At 41.5% G+C, this 16,224-nt stretch overlaps 1 protein-coding gene across 1 annotated transcript in view; it reads right to left on the bottom strand.

Moving 5' to 3' along the window:
* Nucleotides 1-2,555, bottom strand: part of ccn6 (cellular communication network factor 6) — a gene marked incomplete in the record, with an annotated part of 11,507 nt that extends 8,952 nt beyond the window's left edge. The window contains 1 exon segment of the mRNA XM_036147116.1: nucleotides 2,453-2,555. Within this exon segment, the coding sequence (XP_036003009.1) occupies nucleotides 2,453-2,500 (48 nt within the window).
* Between the last annotated feature and the right edge of the window lie 13,669 nt (nucleotides 2,556-16,224).

The following is a 16,224-nucleotide window of genomic DNA, read 5'->3' as shown; positions in this document are numbered from 1 at the left end:
AAAGATTCGTTAGGAACTGGTTTTAAGCTGTTTTCAGTCCGCTCATTAAATGCATCCGACTTTTGATTTTTCAGCATTCCGTTTCCATTTTGGGTATATTTAGGGTTATTTTTGTATAAGTCTAAGTGTATATATTGTAAATGGTGAGGACACGGGCCCTTCTGCTGACTGTCATCCATTTGATCCGATGTTGTAATGTCATTGCAACACAGTCTTATGACCTTTTACTCACATACTTTCATGTCCACCAACCTGTCTAGGTGCTTAACTTGTTTGTCAGTGAGTGTAATTAAAACACACTGAGAGCCTCTGAACTGAAGCCATCGTACAACTGAACATGTGACAGAACATCTGTTACATCTTGCTTTACATCCGTAAGCTCTGCTACTACATTCCGGATACTCAGCCTGTCTGTCAGAAACCAGCACGATGAAGGGAAAATGACTACACTTAGAACTGTGCAGTTTAGTAAGGATCTTTTGCTTTTGTTTGGTAAATCCATTAAAGGTTAGGATTCCCGAGAACATGGCTGCATGCCCAGAAGAACATGTAGGTTTCTGATGTTTGCTAATCCAACACTGTAATGCTGTGTGAGTGACTGTCTCTAAAGACTACTTTTAAGATGCATTCAAAAACGAGTTGCTCAACAATATAATCTTTGCTTGTTTTAGCCTTAAAAGCCAAAACGAAAACCATTTTTAGTATATTCATTAGGTATTCAACTGCAGATTATACTTTAAATTAACTAACTTTTTAAACCTGTTGAACTATTTCATCATATAAACCTAAGATGTTACATGACATCTTGTTTTGATGTATGGTTAAATGAGCTATAAAATTTAACAGTATAGAAGAGTAAAGTGATTTTAGGCAAAACTCAGACCAAAAGAAGCTGGCATTGAATATGGGCTACATCCAAAAGGGTCTAATTGGTAAAGGGTTTTCAGCAAAAGAGGAAGTGCGTCATCAGTCGCCATCATAAGTGGTGTCCGAATAGTGCAGTCAGTAAGAAAGGAGGGAGGAAAAGGAGCCTGTATTTTTCCTATCATAGCTCCTTTACCACAGGGAGCTCTTGATGTCCCTTACCGGTGCTAAGGAACTATAAGGAATCCCACAATCCTTTGCGTAACATGACATATAAACACAGCCTACCTCATGGAAATTAACTAAAATGTCCGGAGAGAAGAGATTGCGCATTTTGTAGTTAATTCTCGGAAGGCCATAAACCAGATTTGACTCGCATCATCCATGTACGTTTCTGTCACATAATGCCGTTGACTTTAAAGGCTGTCTGAAATCAGCACAGCAGTCCGAAGCTCCTTTCCTCCCAACGATAGAGTTCTTTCTGTTCACCTCATGAAAGGTCAAGGAACAGGAGCTAGGAGCTATAATTAGAACATTTCAGATGCAGCTTAAGAAGCTGGAATTGGCCATGCACTTACAGCTTTCTGTTGTTCCAATTTACTTCCTTGGGGTCAAGAGTCAGGTTAAAGGTGGGGCTGTGACACCATAGTTTTAACATAGGTCCATATTGGTTATCTGGATGAGAATCCAACAAATTCAAACACTTTCACAGAGTTTTCTTTATATCATTATAAATTTGAGTGTTTGTAAAGCAGAAAAAAATATTTTAGTGTGCCAAAACCTCAGCGCCCCTGGCTAATCTCTGGCCCACCTCATTTGTTTGCTCCATCCTCCTGTTGCTTGCTTTTTAATCAATGCTATTGTTCTGAATACCTGCTAAAATATGCTTCTTCCTTCCTTCCTTTTTTTTTCTTTTTGCTATTATTACAGTGAATTCAATCCTCTGAATACCAACGCTAACTTAATTCTCAGTTCTGATCATGTGCCATTTCCTGCTAGTTTTATGTCCTAGAGACGTTAGAGACAGCGTGCTGGCTCGGAGACCTCCGGGAAGAAACCCTGCGGCATCGCCCGGGCTGGATCTGCAGGGAGACAGACCGCTGCAGCTCAGAGGAGCGGCTTCTCCGGAAACATTTTAAAACCCGTACTGCTTTGCTTTGTTTTGATCCAACATGCTGCCGCTTGTGCTGCTGACAACTTCCCAAAGGTCAGCGAGGGTTACGCCAAAAATCTGAAGCCTGTCTGCCAACTTCAATGAATGAGCTGATTTGATGGTGTGAAAATGGGTCTCCATGAGTTTTTAATAGAAGGTCCTTAGAAAACTGCTTTTGCCAGCTTACTCTCTTGACATAAAGACTTGGACCCAGTCCCTAAATACTGTCTGCATGCAAACTATATGTTAGCGTGGTAGGTATGCATTTTGGTTTAGTCATCTTCCCCTTTTTCCTGCTACATAGAGAACCATAAGCATATTCAAGCTGTTTCTTCCTCAAAGATGGAAACTGGGTGACATCCTGTTTCCCAGTCTGTCCCATCAGAGGTCCAGTCTGTCAGTAGTGTGAGAGCAGAAAAAGCTTTCTCTTCTTACCTGCTGGGCAAAGATGAGGACAAGAGAGCAGCAGAGCAGTGATAGCATCTCTTCAGTGTGAAGGTTGGTGTGAGCTCCAGAAGAGGACTCACAGGGTGCTGGGGGATTCAGACAGTGTGCTTTAGGGTGGATTGACTGGGAGAGGGAGAGTGTAATGGGGTGGGGTTGGGTGGGGAGAGATTGGAGAGCTGACCTGTTGGAGAAGGGGACAAAGCACCTCTCTGTCTCCTCTGCAAACACACCTTTCCTTGCCTTGCTGATCCAGAAGGGAAATATTTGTCTTCATAACTGCTGGGTGGCACCAGGGCCTTCAAGTCCTGCCCACTTGTTTATTCTGAGTCTGTGGACCTCACTCAGATTGATCTTGGTGCAAGTAGGAGCTAAATCTGTAATCCACGTTGCAAGGCTCTGCATACACCCAGGCATATTTTAGCAGAGAAGAGATGCCTATTTTGATGGGAATTTGTTGAACGATGCCCGGTTTCACAAGCAAAAGTCTTCTGAATAAATCCATTCAAGTGTTTTCTGGTGTGATTAATAAGGTGCTAAAGCTGTAAAGTCCAACTTAATGTATACTGACATATATTTAACATCATATAACCTTAGTATTTAACCTTAGTAAAAGGTTCCCTCTCACATAATCTTCATCCTTCCAAAGCCAACAGTCCCTGGAGTTTCCTCATTGGAAGATGTGTGAGAGAACGGCTTCTTTTTACAGTTAGGTTTTTACAGTTAGGTCTCACTAGCAACTTACAGCAATACTTGTTTAAGATTTAACTTTAGACCCTTTTCAAACCGGTTTTATAAGTCCATTATTTGCAAAGACACCTGGTAAAAAGCGGTGCCACAGATTTAAAGCAGGCTAACAGCTTCAGGAACGGCCTTTCCAAAGCCGCAACCTCAACTCAGCTCTGTTAAAATGTTGGTGCTTTTCTTAAAAACCAGTGTCTGTTTTCACAAAGATTCTCAGAGTCTCTCAGGTGGATCCTATTTTAGCCTAAAAGTTCCTGCCAAGGAGTTGTAGCTTCAGAGTGATTCAGATGCTGCTGAGAGCAACTCTGAGTGAGGAGATGACAGAGATTTTTTTTATCTTAGTGCAGAGCTACTTCATCTATTTGATACTAATGCACCGTCACCTGTCAGCATTTCACTGGCATTGACTGCTTGTATAAAGCGGTTGGATTTGGCAAACGAGGGAAAAAAAGGAAAGGCTGGACAGGAGCATCTGTCACCGCAGCTCTGGAGGGAGAATGGTGGCGTGTTGAAAGGTAAATTGATCCCAATCACGATGCCAAGAGGCCGACGTTGAAGCACATCGCCACAGATCACTGTACCTTTTTCTCTGTGCATCTTTTTCTCCACTTTTATGCACCAGTCTGGAAAGTGAGAAGCTCTCCGTGCAGCGATCAAAAGCCAGAGAGAAAATGACATCACACAAGCAGACTTCTAGGTGACCATTTAGGTTACTGACATCATCATGTACAATACAGAAAACACTTTTACATCTGACTTTTACATCTTCCCTCTATGTATATAGAGTGTATATTTGTGTGTCTGTGACTTTTTCTAATTCTGTAAATATTGAAGTCCCTCTGTACTACATTCTTTAAAAATTTCACTTTTTATTCATGATCCAATGTTTTCCTATTAATAATTTACCCTCAATAAAATTACATTACTAGTACCCTTTGTGTTTTTATTTTATTTTAGGAGCTCTCTTAAAGGTGCTAAGATGCTTCATGAATAACTTTCATCTTACTCAGGGGAATTTATAAGGAACTCTTTTATTCTGTATCTGGCCAGCCAGCATCTTGGCCACCATTTACAAGAGCAGGTCATAAGGAATATTAGCTAAACAATAAAATAGTGTAGTGAGCAAAGGCTGACACAAAGAAACAAGTCTCGATTTGACTTGTTGGCTTCAGTAAACATTGTGCTGCACAAGCAACTTTTAACAGATTCCGACGTGGAGTCTGAAGCATTTTCATCCACTGCTGTGGACTTTTTCCCTGAGGTATACAACTTGGACGGCTGCAAGCAGTTCAGCTCATTTGCTTGATCCAGACTCAGACTCTGATGATCCACAAGCCACGATAGATGCCAATGTACGGTAGACACAGAGGCTGAAAAACAAGCCGGGATGAGGATAAACACCATCTTCTGAATTTAAACTGGTATGAATTTATTTCTATTTCTGTTTGATGGTTTTCATTTAACAGATTTCAGCTCATGTTTGACACTCTTAAACGTTGTATTCTGCTGGTATTCCCTCAGTAATATGACATGCCAGCACAGCAGTCACTCAGAAAACACACAAATCCACTGTATACATCAAACAGTCCGCAGCAACAACAAACTCCAGAAAGAGAATATTTAAAAAACTGAGAATCAAACAATAATAGCCACACTCTGAGCTCATTAGCAATAGTCGACTGTCTAAACCTACATCTACAATGAGGTCCTCAAGTCACATGCACATAATGCACATGTTGCAGTAAATTTTACCCAATAAATTACGACTTGCGAGAAAATAGACACACAAATTGAAATTAAAGCGGTGACCTTTTTTCTTAGAATGCGCACCATATTATATGAGTTTGATTGGTCTCCAGCCTTTGTCTAAACCAGGGGTGTCAAACTCATTTTGGTTTAGGGGCCGCATTCAGCTTAGTCTGATCTCAAGAGGGCCACACGAGTTAACTCATTGCAAGATTAAATAGAACTAATAAATGTGGACTTGTTCATTTTTATATTAAGTTAATTTCACTTTTACACAATATATTATGAATAACCTCAGCGTTTTTAAGAAAAGTATGTGCAATTTCAACAATACTTTTATTCAGTTAAACATTTACTTGTGCATTATGCATAAAAACTGATCACAGTGATTATACAATGTTGAAAAACATTTATTCACATTTTTTGAAACTTAAAAACACTGTCCTGCGTGACAAAATACATCAAACAGATAAAAATTAAGAAATTATTTGAATTTTTCCACACCTGAAGCTTAATCTGCTAATTCAAACACAGCGCCCCTTGTGGACAATATAGGAACTGCATATTTTCAATTAAACAAAGTACATGTTTTTTTCAATAATTGTTTTATCATTCTCTTCCTTTTATCTTGTCCACTTGTGAAAGTCAAATCTGATGAGCTCTTTGTGGCATCTTATTGCCACATTGCCAGACAGGACACTGGAAAAAAAAAATAATAATAATAATAATAATATTTTTTTTATTTATTTTTTTTAAATAATGATAATGCATTTAGCCACAGGGCCGGACTAAATTGTTCGGCAGGCCGGATCCGGCCCGCGGGCCGTATGTTTGACACCCCTGGTCTAAACCAATGTAACTGTTATGTCGGATCAAACACTGGCAGTGCACATTGCAATGAACACACTATCATTACAGAAAAGTGTGGTAGTGGCAGCATCATGCTGTGGAGATGCTTTTCTGTAGCGGGGACATGGAACCTGGTCAGAAATTATGGGAAGATTGGTGGAGCTAAATACAAGACAATCCTACAAGCACTTAAGAGGTGGATAGAGTCGATTCAGCCATAGTTCTTAGCACCTACATCACCAAGGATGTGACATGGTCACTATACAACTGAGTTGGTAGAAAGGGCCCAGCAGATCATGCTCTACCTGATCTACCTCATGAGGAAGCTAAAGGTGGCTGGTCCTTTACCATACCAAAAACCTTTACCATACTACAGAGAGCATTCTCTGTCAAGACTGTACCGCAGAAGAGAGGAAAGATCTTTCCCTTTGTGATGAAGGCTGCACAGAAAATCGTGGGCGCTGAGCTCCAGGACGGATTCTGTTGATGCTGGGTGTAAGCAAAGGAGAGCACAGTCCATCTGCCTGGACAGCAGCCATCCAGGACATTCCTTTTTTGTTCCGCTGCCATCTGGGAAGAGGTGCGGCACTATGAAGAAAAAAAAAAAACAGGCTAACAGACTGATGTTCAGCCTTTTTTCCCAGGGCTGTAGCCTCCATCTCCACCATCCCTCACCGACCCCCTGTGGAATGAACGTTCCACACAATATTGTGGGAGAACCCAGAGATGGCGTTCCCTCTCCACGCCCCCATCCCATCCTAATGAACAGAATGTGCAATAACGATGTCCAATACTCGCAGTCTCTATCTGATGGTATGCATGATGGTTTATGTATTGTGTCAACCTGATTTTTATTTTCTTTTTTCTGTTTTACTGCCTGTTACTGCGGTTACGTTCCACCAAAATTTTGTTCAAGCAATATAATGACATCCTTATGTCCTAGCTTCCAGCTTCAGCTTCCAGCAGGATAACAACTGCAAACATACAGCCAGAGTAACCCTGGGAGGTTTTAGATTAAACTAGCTTCATTTGTTAGAGCAGACAAGGCAATGTATAGAACTGAACTCAATGGCAAATTTATTGGAAGACCCAAAAATTCATCTTTGCAAGGAACTCTGAATCCAATCGGACTGAGCTGTAACAATTTTGCAAAAAGAAATAACCAAAACCTCAGTGTTTAGAAGTGTAAAGCTGGGAGATGCATACCCCGGAAGGTTTGCAGCTGTAATTAAACCAAAATGTGGTTCCACAAAGAACCACATTTGGACACTGTTCTGATTCTTACATGTGCAAAAAACCAAATAGATATCAATTTAATTCAATTCAATTTTATTTATATAGCGCCAATTCATGAAACATGTCATCTCATGGCACTTTACAAAGTCAAATTCAATCATATTATACAGATTGGTCAAAAAAATAAAAATATCAAGCAAAATGTTCCTTCCAATTCCCAAATTTACAGTGCTTTGCAGTGATCTATTGCCTAATATTGAAATAAAATACACATAGTTTTGTAAGGTGGCAACATGTGCGAGGCAGCATGTAGGACATAAGGCAGTGCTGCTAAAAGTGCAGAGGGAACATCCCTCCCGGGCGCTCTCCACACCCAGGTTTATTAAAGCCATGTAAGGTGAACAGGTGAGCGCAAATACCTTCAACCACAGAATGAAGTGTGGCAGAAAAAATGACACACCCAGCTCCTTTTCATTTATTTATTTTATTTGCAGCATGCCGTGATTAAATTCCTTAACTTTACAACATACCATGGTGTCATGTGTAAGTTTTGGACCCAAGCATATAGCTATAGCATGTTTATTTATGATCCTTGTTTCCTTTGCTAAGGCAGAAAGATTCCAACATCTCTAAACACTGTGTACAGCAACAAACTCCCATCCATCCATATCTGTACCCCCTTATCCATGCAGGGTGGCTGGGGGTGTGGGGGGGCCAGGCCCTATCTCCACAGAACAAACTTCATATCTGTTCCCTCTAACTAAAATTGTGCATTATTAAGAAAAAGACTCTGACCAGTAATAAAACCAGCAATAAATCAGGGCCATGGCACACTTGCTTTGTCGTCATGGTGCCTTCAGAAAATTTCTGTTGACGTAACTTTTTGTCATGCGTAAAGTTATGCAAAGGCGAAATTTTCCATAACTGCTTTCAAAGCCTGCAGTGAAACGTGACTCCTCCTCTCTGGCACCACCACTCACCGCGCAGGCTGCAATCCTCAAGTCACATGGCAAAGATCGTCTTCTTACATGTTAGAAATCTCAAATTCATGCTCAATAATGCCTTTTCCCTTTTGGCCACTTTCACGAGCCCGTTGGGGAACGTAGCCTCCTCATCGCAGCGACAGATGAAAGGATAAGTAGGATGTTCACAGGATCAGATGCTGCCGGGAGTGAATAGAACTTATCTGTGATGCTTCAGTCATTTTAAACCATAACTAAAATAATATTTTCATTTTAAATGCAACATTTAAGTTAGGTTTTCTCCAAAACCCGTGAAGCTGAGCCAATAAGTGAGGTTAGGTTCAAAACAAGCAGTAAAACCAGCTAGCTGGAAATGTCTTAAAATATGTGGAAAACTTGTGGTTTTGTGGTGATATTCTTAGGAAAACAATCTAACCTGACCCAGTCCCATGAACCCTAATGACAGAATGTGTACACACACAGTGTCCGCGACACCGATATGCCATCCCAGATGAACTCCTGGATACCCAGATGTGTCTGCAAGGATTATATTAGACGTCGTCCAGAGCTTGACTGCATCGGCTGGACGCTGTTTACCGCCAGGGACGTATGAAACTGTGGATTAAAGGCCAAAAGATGTCTTACACAAACAACAGGAAATAGGAATTCCTTTGGGCAGATTCATGAAACTTTTTGTCCACTCTGTGCTTTTCTCGGCTTTCTACTGACTGTGACCATGCATGCAAATGTTTATGCCTGATTACAAAAGATTCTCATCTGGAGTCCTGAAGGGATGCAGCGCGCCTTAGTTTGTCTTTGCAGAAAAACACAGAACGGTTCTTTGAAGGTCCTGGAACTTAGTTCAGTCAACAAAGCTAAGTCATACCATGTGTGGAGCAGCCTACTTTCTTCATTCAGATTTTTTTCTTAGTCAGTTTTACTCCTTCAACACCAAACTGTCTCACTTCAGAACACCATTTATGCTCGAGCCGAGGAACGCATGGTGTATGCCACATTCTCTTCACATCTTTCCTCCTCTCCAACTTCAACTTTTATGAGCGGGGAAAGGCTCACAGATGTCGGTTGCAACTATTCATCATTTCTATTCACTGCAAAATGGCTCAATGTTTTCCAAGCATCAGTCTCACCTAAATATCATCTCAACATAAACAGAATCAAATTACACTGTTTAGAATATGTTTTTTTTAATACCTTCATTTGTCATCGAAACTCCTTAGCCCATGTCATCGTTGGGCTGCAACCAGCTTCCCCCTGCTAATAGAGGATCGGGAGGAAGCTACCTGACTTCTCATTCACTGGCCGCTGGAGATGTACACCAGCCCCCACCACCTACCCCCACCTCGACCCTCCAAGGATGAGCATGTATAGACTAGTAGGGGATCAATACATGACAACCACTCACTCCCCCCTTGTAGCCCTACAACATGAAAATTGCCTCTTAAACAATAGTCAAATGTGTGCTAATTCAGCTCTCAGTGATTGGAAAGCATAGAAAGTGTTAGAATGACGTTAAATGAAAGATTCTCAACAATCTGGGTCATGATCAATCCAAAAAAAGGTTAAAAAATAAAACAACTTCTTGGATGGGAAGCGAAACGTCTTCAGCTTCAGAATTGAAGTCCGGTTGTTTTATTTTTGTAACCTTTTTTTTGAGTAATCCCAATGCGTTTCTTCAGGTCATCCTCCCAACCCTGGAAAGATAAAGGTAACCCTTTGATGATTTCTCCCCATTTAAAGCGTAGACATTGACATTCCCACATGGTGTAATCGGTATTAACCCTACAGGAGACCATTTGTTTAAATGTAAGAATGCTGGTCAGGATGTCGCTAATATAATTCATACCAGGCATGGTGGATTAGAAGAACAATAATAGGACATTTTTACACAGCCCTTCAGTGCAGACTTCAATCCCAGTTAAATTAGTTCAGCTCCTCAAATAAAGGGCTCCTGTAATGTTTTAACCGACAGGTATTCCCATGTGCTGCTCATTTTCAGCGTCCCAAATCCCTTTTAGCTGATTTCAGTTCCAGCTGAAAGGATGAAAGCATATTTCCTAAAATACTGCGCTTGAAATTGTGTTGAAGAATTGCTATGAAGTGTGAAGCCGGAGCTGTTTGATCGTGCAGTTGCATTCTCTTTGAGCTTGCTGTAACTGCCTGGGGGCTTTCACACCTTTAAAACGCGTAATTACCCTCGTTCTGTAATATTTCACACTCGTGCTTAGAGGAGAGTGTTAGTTTCGCATTCCAGCCTTGCTGGGACGTTTTCTTTCACCAGGTGGGAACCTGTCACTCTGACAATACCTAGGTAACAACAACCCCCGCCTTCACTGTGGCTACTGTTCCTTTCGCTCTGTGCAAAGTTTGCTTCAGGAAGATATTTTCCCAAAAACCCTGCAGTCTTACTACATTGATAGACATTAAAACTTTAGAATGTGTTGCAATCGTATTCTATTGGGACTTCATTTGACAGAACAACACAAAGTAATGCATAATTCTTAAATAGTTACCCTGAGCTACCTCTATAGTTTTACTGCTATAGGCTTAGGCTACTGGAGGACATCAGGATCTAATTTTCTCACTCTACTGAGTTCTCCTACTGTTCTCCAGTTTTGCATTGCTTGTCGGCATTTCAGCTTTTAACTTTTTACTCTCTCTCTTTTTCTTCATAGTAGGTACACCTGGTCTGGCGTTCTGTTAACTGTGACATCATCCAGAGAAGACGGCTCACCCGCTACTACCATCTAATGTAGAACAGATTACTAGATCAATGTGTGCTTCTGTGCTTTTTTGTCTCTCTTGTTGTGTCTCTGTTCTGTCTTCTGTAACCCCAGTCGGTCGAGGCAGATGACCGTTCATACTGAGCCCGGTTCTGCTGGAGGTTTTCCTTCCTGTTAATGGGGAGTTTTTCTTCCCACTGTCACTTCATGCTTGCTCAGTATGAGGGATTGCAGCAAAGCCATGTACAATGCAGACAACTCTCCCTGTGGCTCTACGGTTCCCCAGGAGTGAATGCTGCTTGTCGGGACTTTGATGCAATCAACTGGTTTCCTTATATAGGACATTTTTGACCAATCTGTATAATATGATTAAATTTGACTTTGTAAAGTGCCTTGAGGTGACATGTTTCATGTAATGCTATATTCATGTAAAGCATGTAATGCTATTTATTTATTTCAATTAAATAAATTGAATTGAAAAATTTAATTGAATTAAATGAAATCTAGAGCACTGCTTTAGGCCTTGGAACTCCACAATGAATGACATTTTAGCCCGGTCTGTCTCTCTTTGTTGATTCATGAACTCTGACCTTAACTGGGGCAAGTCAGGCCTGCTGTACTTTAGATATTGTTGTATGTTCTTTTGTGAGATCAACGATGAGTTATCCATGAGCTGTTGGAATATTTTTCAAGTTGATGATTCCTGCAAGGGTCACCAAGGTTCCATGTTTCTTTAGTTGAAGATAACGGCAGGCTTGTTGGAAGCCTTGCCTGGTCCTGGGACAGGATTATTTGAGATGGGCTCCGACCTCTGACATGCTGTAACTAATAGAAAAATTATTCATATTTACATTATCAAGACACAAATGATACTGTCTTATATTGACACTGTATCGTATTGCTTACCTTTTCTCTATTTACTTTGGATTATTATTTAGTATGCTTGTTTAGGATCTTTTCCAGATGATCTTCCTGCTATAGAAAGCAAACTATGGCATAAATCCCAAAAATAAGTTAGTAAAATATTAATGTTATGTGATAGTTGGATATATATCAGGGTTTTTTTTTTATAATTCAGAGGTCTCAATTTATTAATCAGTGTAGTAATTAAATTTCTTCATGTAATCAAAATATGAACTATATGATAAAGTCCTGCATAAAAATGTCATCATTCTAAAAATAACTTTTTGCTTGCTGTTCTAAAATACATCATAAAATATTTGCTAACTGCTGCAGTATCTCACAAAATAAACCTCGACATCTGACTGGTTATCCCCAACTGCAGATACGGCAACTAGCTGCACCGCCTGAAACCGGGTTACACGGCAGCTAGCTCTCAAGATGACAAGAAAAGTAATTCAAAATGGCACAGAGGAACTTAGAGAGGCGATAAGCATGATGTCCATTTAAATAGCAACCCTGAAAACAGTATACGTGACAGAACCCTCTGGAGACATCAAATAACTGCATTTTTACTGATCAAAAACCTTTATATTGATAAAGGACATGGAAGCCTGCAAATTAATACAACAATAATCTGTCATTGCTAAAGAAATTCAAATTAAATTTGTTCTCTGCATTTAACACATCCCTTAGGAATCCATGGGCTTCCACTGAGCGATGTCTGGGGAGCATTATGGGGCTAATGGTCTTGCCCAGGGACCCAGAGTGACAGTCTGTCGGATTCAAAGCCAGAATCTTTCAGCCTCTCCAGGAAGCAAGTACCCTACTATCTAACCACTAGGCCACCATCACCCACTGTATTACAAACTAGAAGGAACAGAAAAATGGTGATGTTGCAAGACTTCAAAAGAGACAATGCAAGACTCAACCTACTTTGGATTGTAAATGTGCAATGCTGACTAGATATATGTGTTAGGTTGTTCTCATGATGTATATATGGCGGTGTAGTGACATACGTCGACAGGTAAGGGCATACAGTTTTGGAACTGCAAGTAGGAGTATTTCAATATTATATTGCTTCAGTAAAATATTTAATCTGCTGATAAGGTTAAGTCAATACTTAAATAAGAGATTGACCTAGATCAAATGTTTTGTTTTGTTTTTTATTGTTTTTTTTGTTTGTTTTTTTGAAAATCCCTACACCCGTTCTGATTATAACACTGACCGGGAGCACAATTTAACTAACTTTGAGCATGGTATAATTCCTTACAACTGTAGAGGTTTTTACTCACGTTTTGAGAACACAAACACTATTTAAGTCTATTTTAAAAACCCTTTAATATAATAGCTATTTCAGTGACATGGATTGAGTCAAAAAGGAGTTCAGTTTTTTTTTTATACAAGGATCTACAGTATCTTCCACTGCTTCAGTAGGAGAGCTGACCCTGACTATAGGCAGTACAGGCAAATGCCAAGTGTGCCGTGGATTCGGACACACTCAGGGCAAGGGTTCTTTATATACTGATAGCCTACAACTAATACTACTTTATATACTATGATATAACAACTTATATAAAGCATATTAGTACAAAGGTATTCTTTCAGCACCACCCAGTCTTCTGCTGGCCAGACAGCGCACAGAGCGCACAACTCAGCTTAAAAAGTGCGCAGCAGCAGCCAGCCCAAAAGGAAGGGACACTGCTGAGGCTACGAACCAGGGGAGTAGCTATGGGTGGGCCTGAGTAGGCCTGGGCCCATCCACTTTGCATCAGGGCCCACCCAATGAAGTGGCTTTCCTTTGATTTTTAGGGTGTCACTTAAAGTCATCATAAAAGTCATCATAAAATAAAACCAGAATAAAATTGAATTCATGCTTGTCCCAAACATGAATACAGCAAGCTTCATGTTACAGTTCTCAGTAAACCAGCAGCACAGAGAGAAATTCACCAAAGAGCTGTGGGACTGTAATAAGCCAAATGCAAGGAGATGTTGGAAACCTCACATTTGTTAAGAAACTGTCAGCATTTGAAGGTGGGGTTGGATATTGTCATGATGTGTGCCAAACGGGACATTCCTCATTGGGGGCATGAAACAGAAGAGCGCCGGATTCTTATTAGGGGTAGGGGAGCTGAGTCTGCTGCATCGCCTTGTGCTTGAATTCAGGTGCATGTATTAAAATTTGTCACATGGTAATGTCGGTCCGTACTTTTAAGGTCCATTTTTAGGGTCTTGTAACATTGGGAGCTTCAGCGCAGACCCTTCATTCCTCTTCCTCCCTCTTTAAAAAGAGCATAGGAACAGTCTGTGTTTATGAATTTTAGCCACGATGTTTATCCCTTGTTCACAGTGCAGAACTGAAAAGAAATTGTTTCTGCTCCCCTCACTGCTTCAACCTGGTTTCACTGACAATAAATTATGCTGGGACTGGACAATCAGTTCCCAAATAGCCTGTTGTTTTTCTAAAGCTATCTAGGCTGTGTAGAAGAGTGAGACACAGTGAAGCGTAGTCTAAAGGACTGCGGCTATACTTATAGAATCTGGGGGTACAGTATAAAAGCGCTATTTCCTATATTGCTATTACTTGTAGGCTTAAGACTAATGCTAGTGGGTTAAAGGCTAAGCAGGAGTCCATGCCTCACTGGGTCCGCTTGGAGCAGAAACATGAAACATTTGCTCGGAGAATAACTTCAAACTTAGCTTTCAGCATGCGTAATTACGCACTTAGAGCCACCCTGTGCAAATACAGAGGAAGTAATGACTGGTCAGGGTGAAAGTTAAGATGACAAACCTGTCACTGTGAAAGGTGACTACAAAGGTTATGAAATGTAACAACAAGAGCAGGAGCAGATCAGAGGAAAACTCAGCAGGATCATGTGTAAAGACGTAGCGTAACAAACATTTGAAGCATGCGCCCAACAATATTTACCACTTTTTTAACTGCTAGCTATAATATTGTGTTTAATTAAAGAAAATAGCAGAAGTTGTCCATTAAAAAAACGGTTTTGTGTCTCCTAGGCGTTTGGATCGACGATGCGAGGGTGGCTGTTACATAGTTACAATGTGTTCAGAAATGGAAAAGGATTTTGACAGGCTGCCGCAGTTTAAATGATCCAGAAGCTACTCTGCCTTGTTTGTGGCTCTAAATCATCTTACAGGTGATGGGTCCTGATCATTTCTTTATGCTCTCAATTCAGAGATGATCACTTGAACAGAGGTCTTTTCTCCGTCCCATCAGCCTGTATCTTCTAATTAGTAAATTAACATGCAACTTACAAATAAACTTTCTTTCAACTGTAATTATTTTTTATTAGCCCCACAGCAACCAGCCGGACGCTGTCGTTACTTCACAGTCTTTTTACCCCGAAGAATGTGTGCTGGAATCATATCAAAAAGGCCAAAGCTGTTGCTGCTCAGGAGTGAAAGAGGGGAAAAGAGGAGGCAAAACAGGAAAAACACAGAGGTAATTAAGAGTTTGTTAAATATCAATACATAACGTTTTGTTGCTTAATTTGAGAAGAAAGTGAAGAAATCATAATATTACATGCAGCAAGTGGACTGCACGTTTACTTTGGAGGATAACAGAGTTAGCATTGCTAAATAAATTAGTTAGCATTGCCCCTCCCTGGGCTGCCACCTTACCGTGGTGGAGGGGTTTGAGTGTCCCAATGACCCTAGGAGCTATGCTGTCAGGGGCTTTATGCCCCTAGTAGGGTCACCCTAGGCAGACAGGTCCTAGGTGAGGGACCAAACAAAGAGCACCCCAAAACCCTCTTATGATGAGTACGATTAATGGACGTTGTGTTCCCTCGCCCGGATGCGGGTCACCGGGACCCCACTCTGGAGCCAGGCCTGGAGGAGGGCACGTTGGCGAGCGCATGGTGGCCGGGCTTTTGCCCACGGAGCCCGGCCTGGTTCAGTTCGAAGAGGAAACATGGGTTCCCCTTCCAATGGGCTCACCATCTGTCAGAGGGGCCAAAGGGGTTGGGTGCATTGTACAACGAGTGGCAGTCACGGGCTGGGGCCTTGGCGTTCTGATCTTCGGCTGCAGAAGCTGGCTCTTGGGACATGGAATGTCACCTCTCTGGTGGGGAAGGAGCCTGAGCTAGTGCGCGAGGTTGAGAGGTTCTGACTAGAGATAGTGGGACTCACCTCAACGCGTGGCTCTGGCTCTAGAATCAGTCTCCTTGAGAGGGGTTGGACATTCTTTCACTCTGGAGTTGCCACGCCGAGGCAAAAGCTCGTGCGTGGAAAGAGTTCGGAGAGGCCATGGAGAAAGACTTCGGTACCGTTTTGAAGAAATTCTGGTCCACTATATGGCGTCTCAGGAGCGGGAAGCAATGCAGTACCAACACTGTTTACAGTGGGGGTGGTGTGCTGCTGACCTCGACTCAGGACGTTGTGCGTCGGTGGGCGGAATACTTCGAAGACCTCCTTAATCCCACCAACACGTCTTCCATTGCGGAAGCAAAGCCTGAGGACTCTGAGTCGGGTTCTCCCTTCTCTGGTGCTGAGGTCCGGGGGTGGATGAGATTCGCCCTGAGTACCTTAAGGCTCTGGATGTTGTGGGGCTGTGTTGGTTAAC

Source organism: Fundulus heteroclitus, chromosome 15 (assembly GCF_011125445.2).
Source record: "Fundulus heteroclitus isolate FHET01 chromosome 15, MU-UCD_Fhet_4.1, whole genome shotgun sequence".
NCBI lineage: Eukaryota > Metazoa > Chordata > Actinopteri > Cyprinodontiformes > Fundulidae > Fundulus > Fundulus heteroclitus.
The sequence above is the reverse complement of the archived record's forward strand: the minus strand, read 5'-3'. Positions and strand labels throughout refer to the sequence as shown.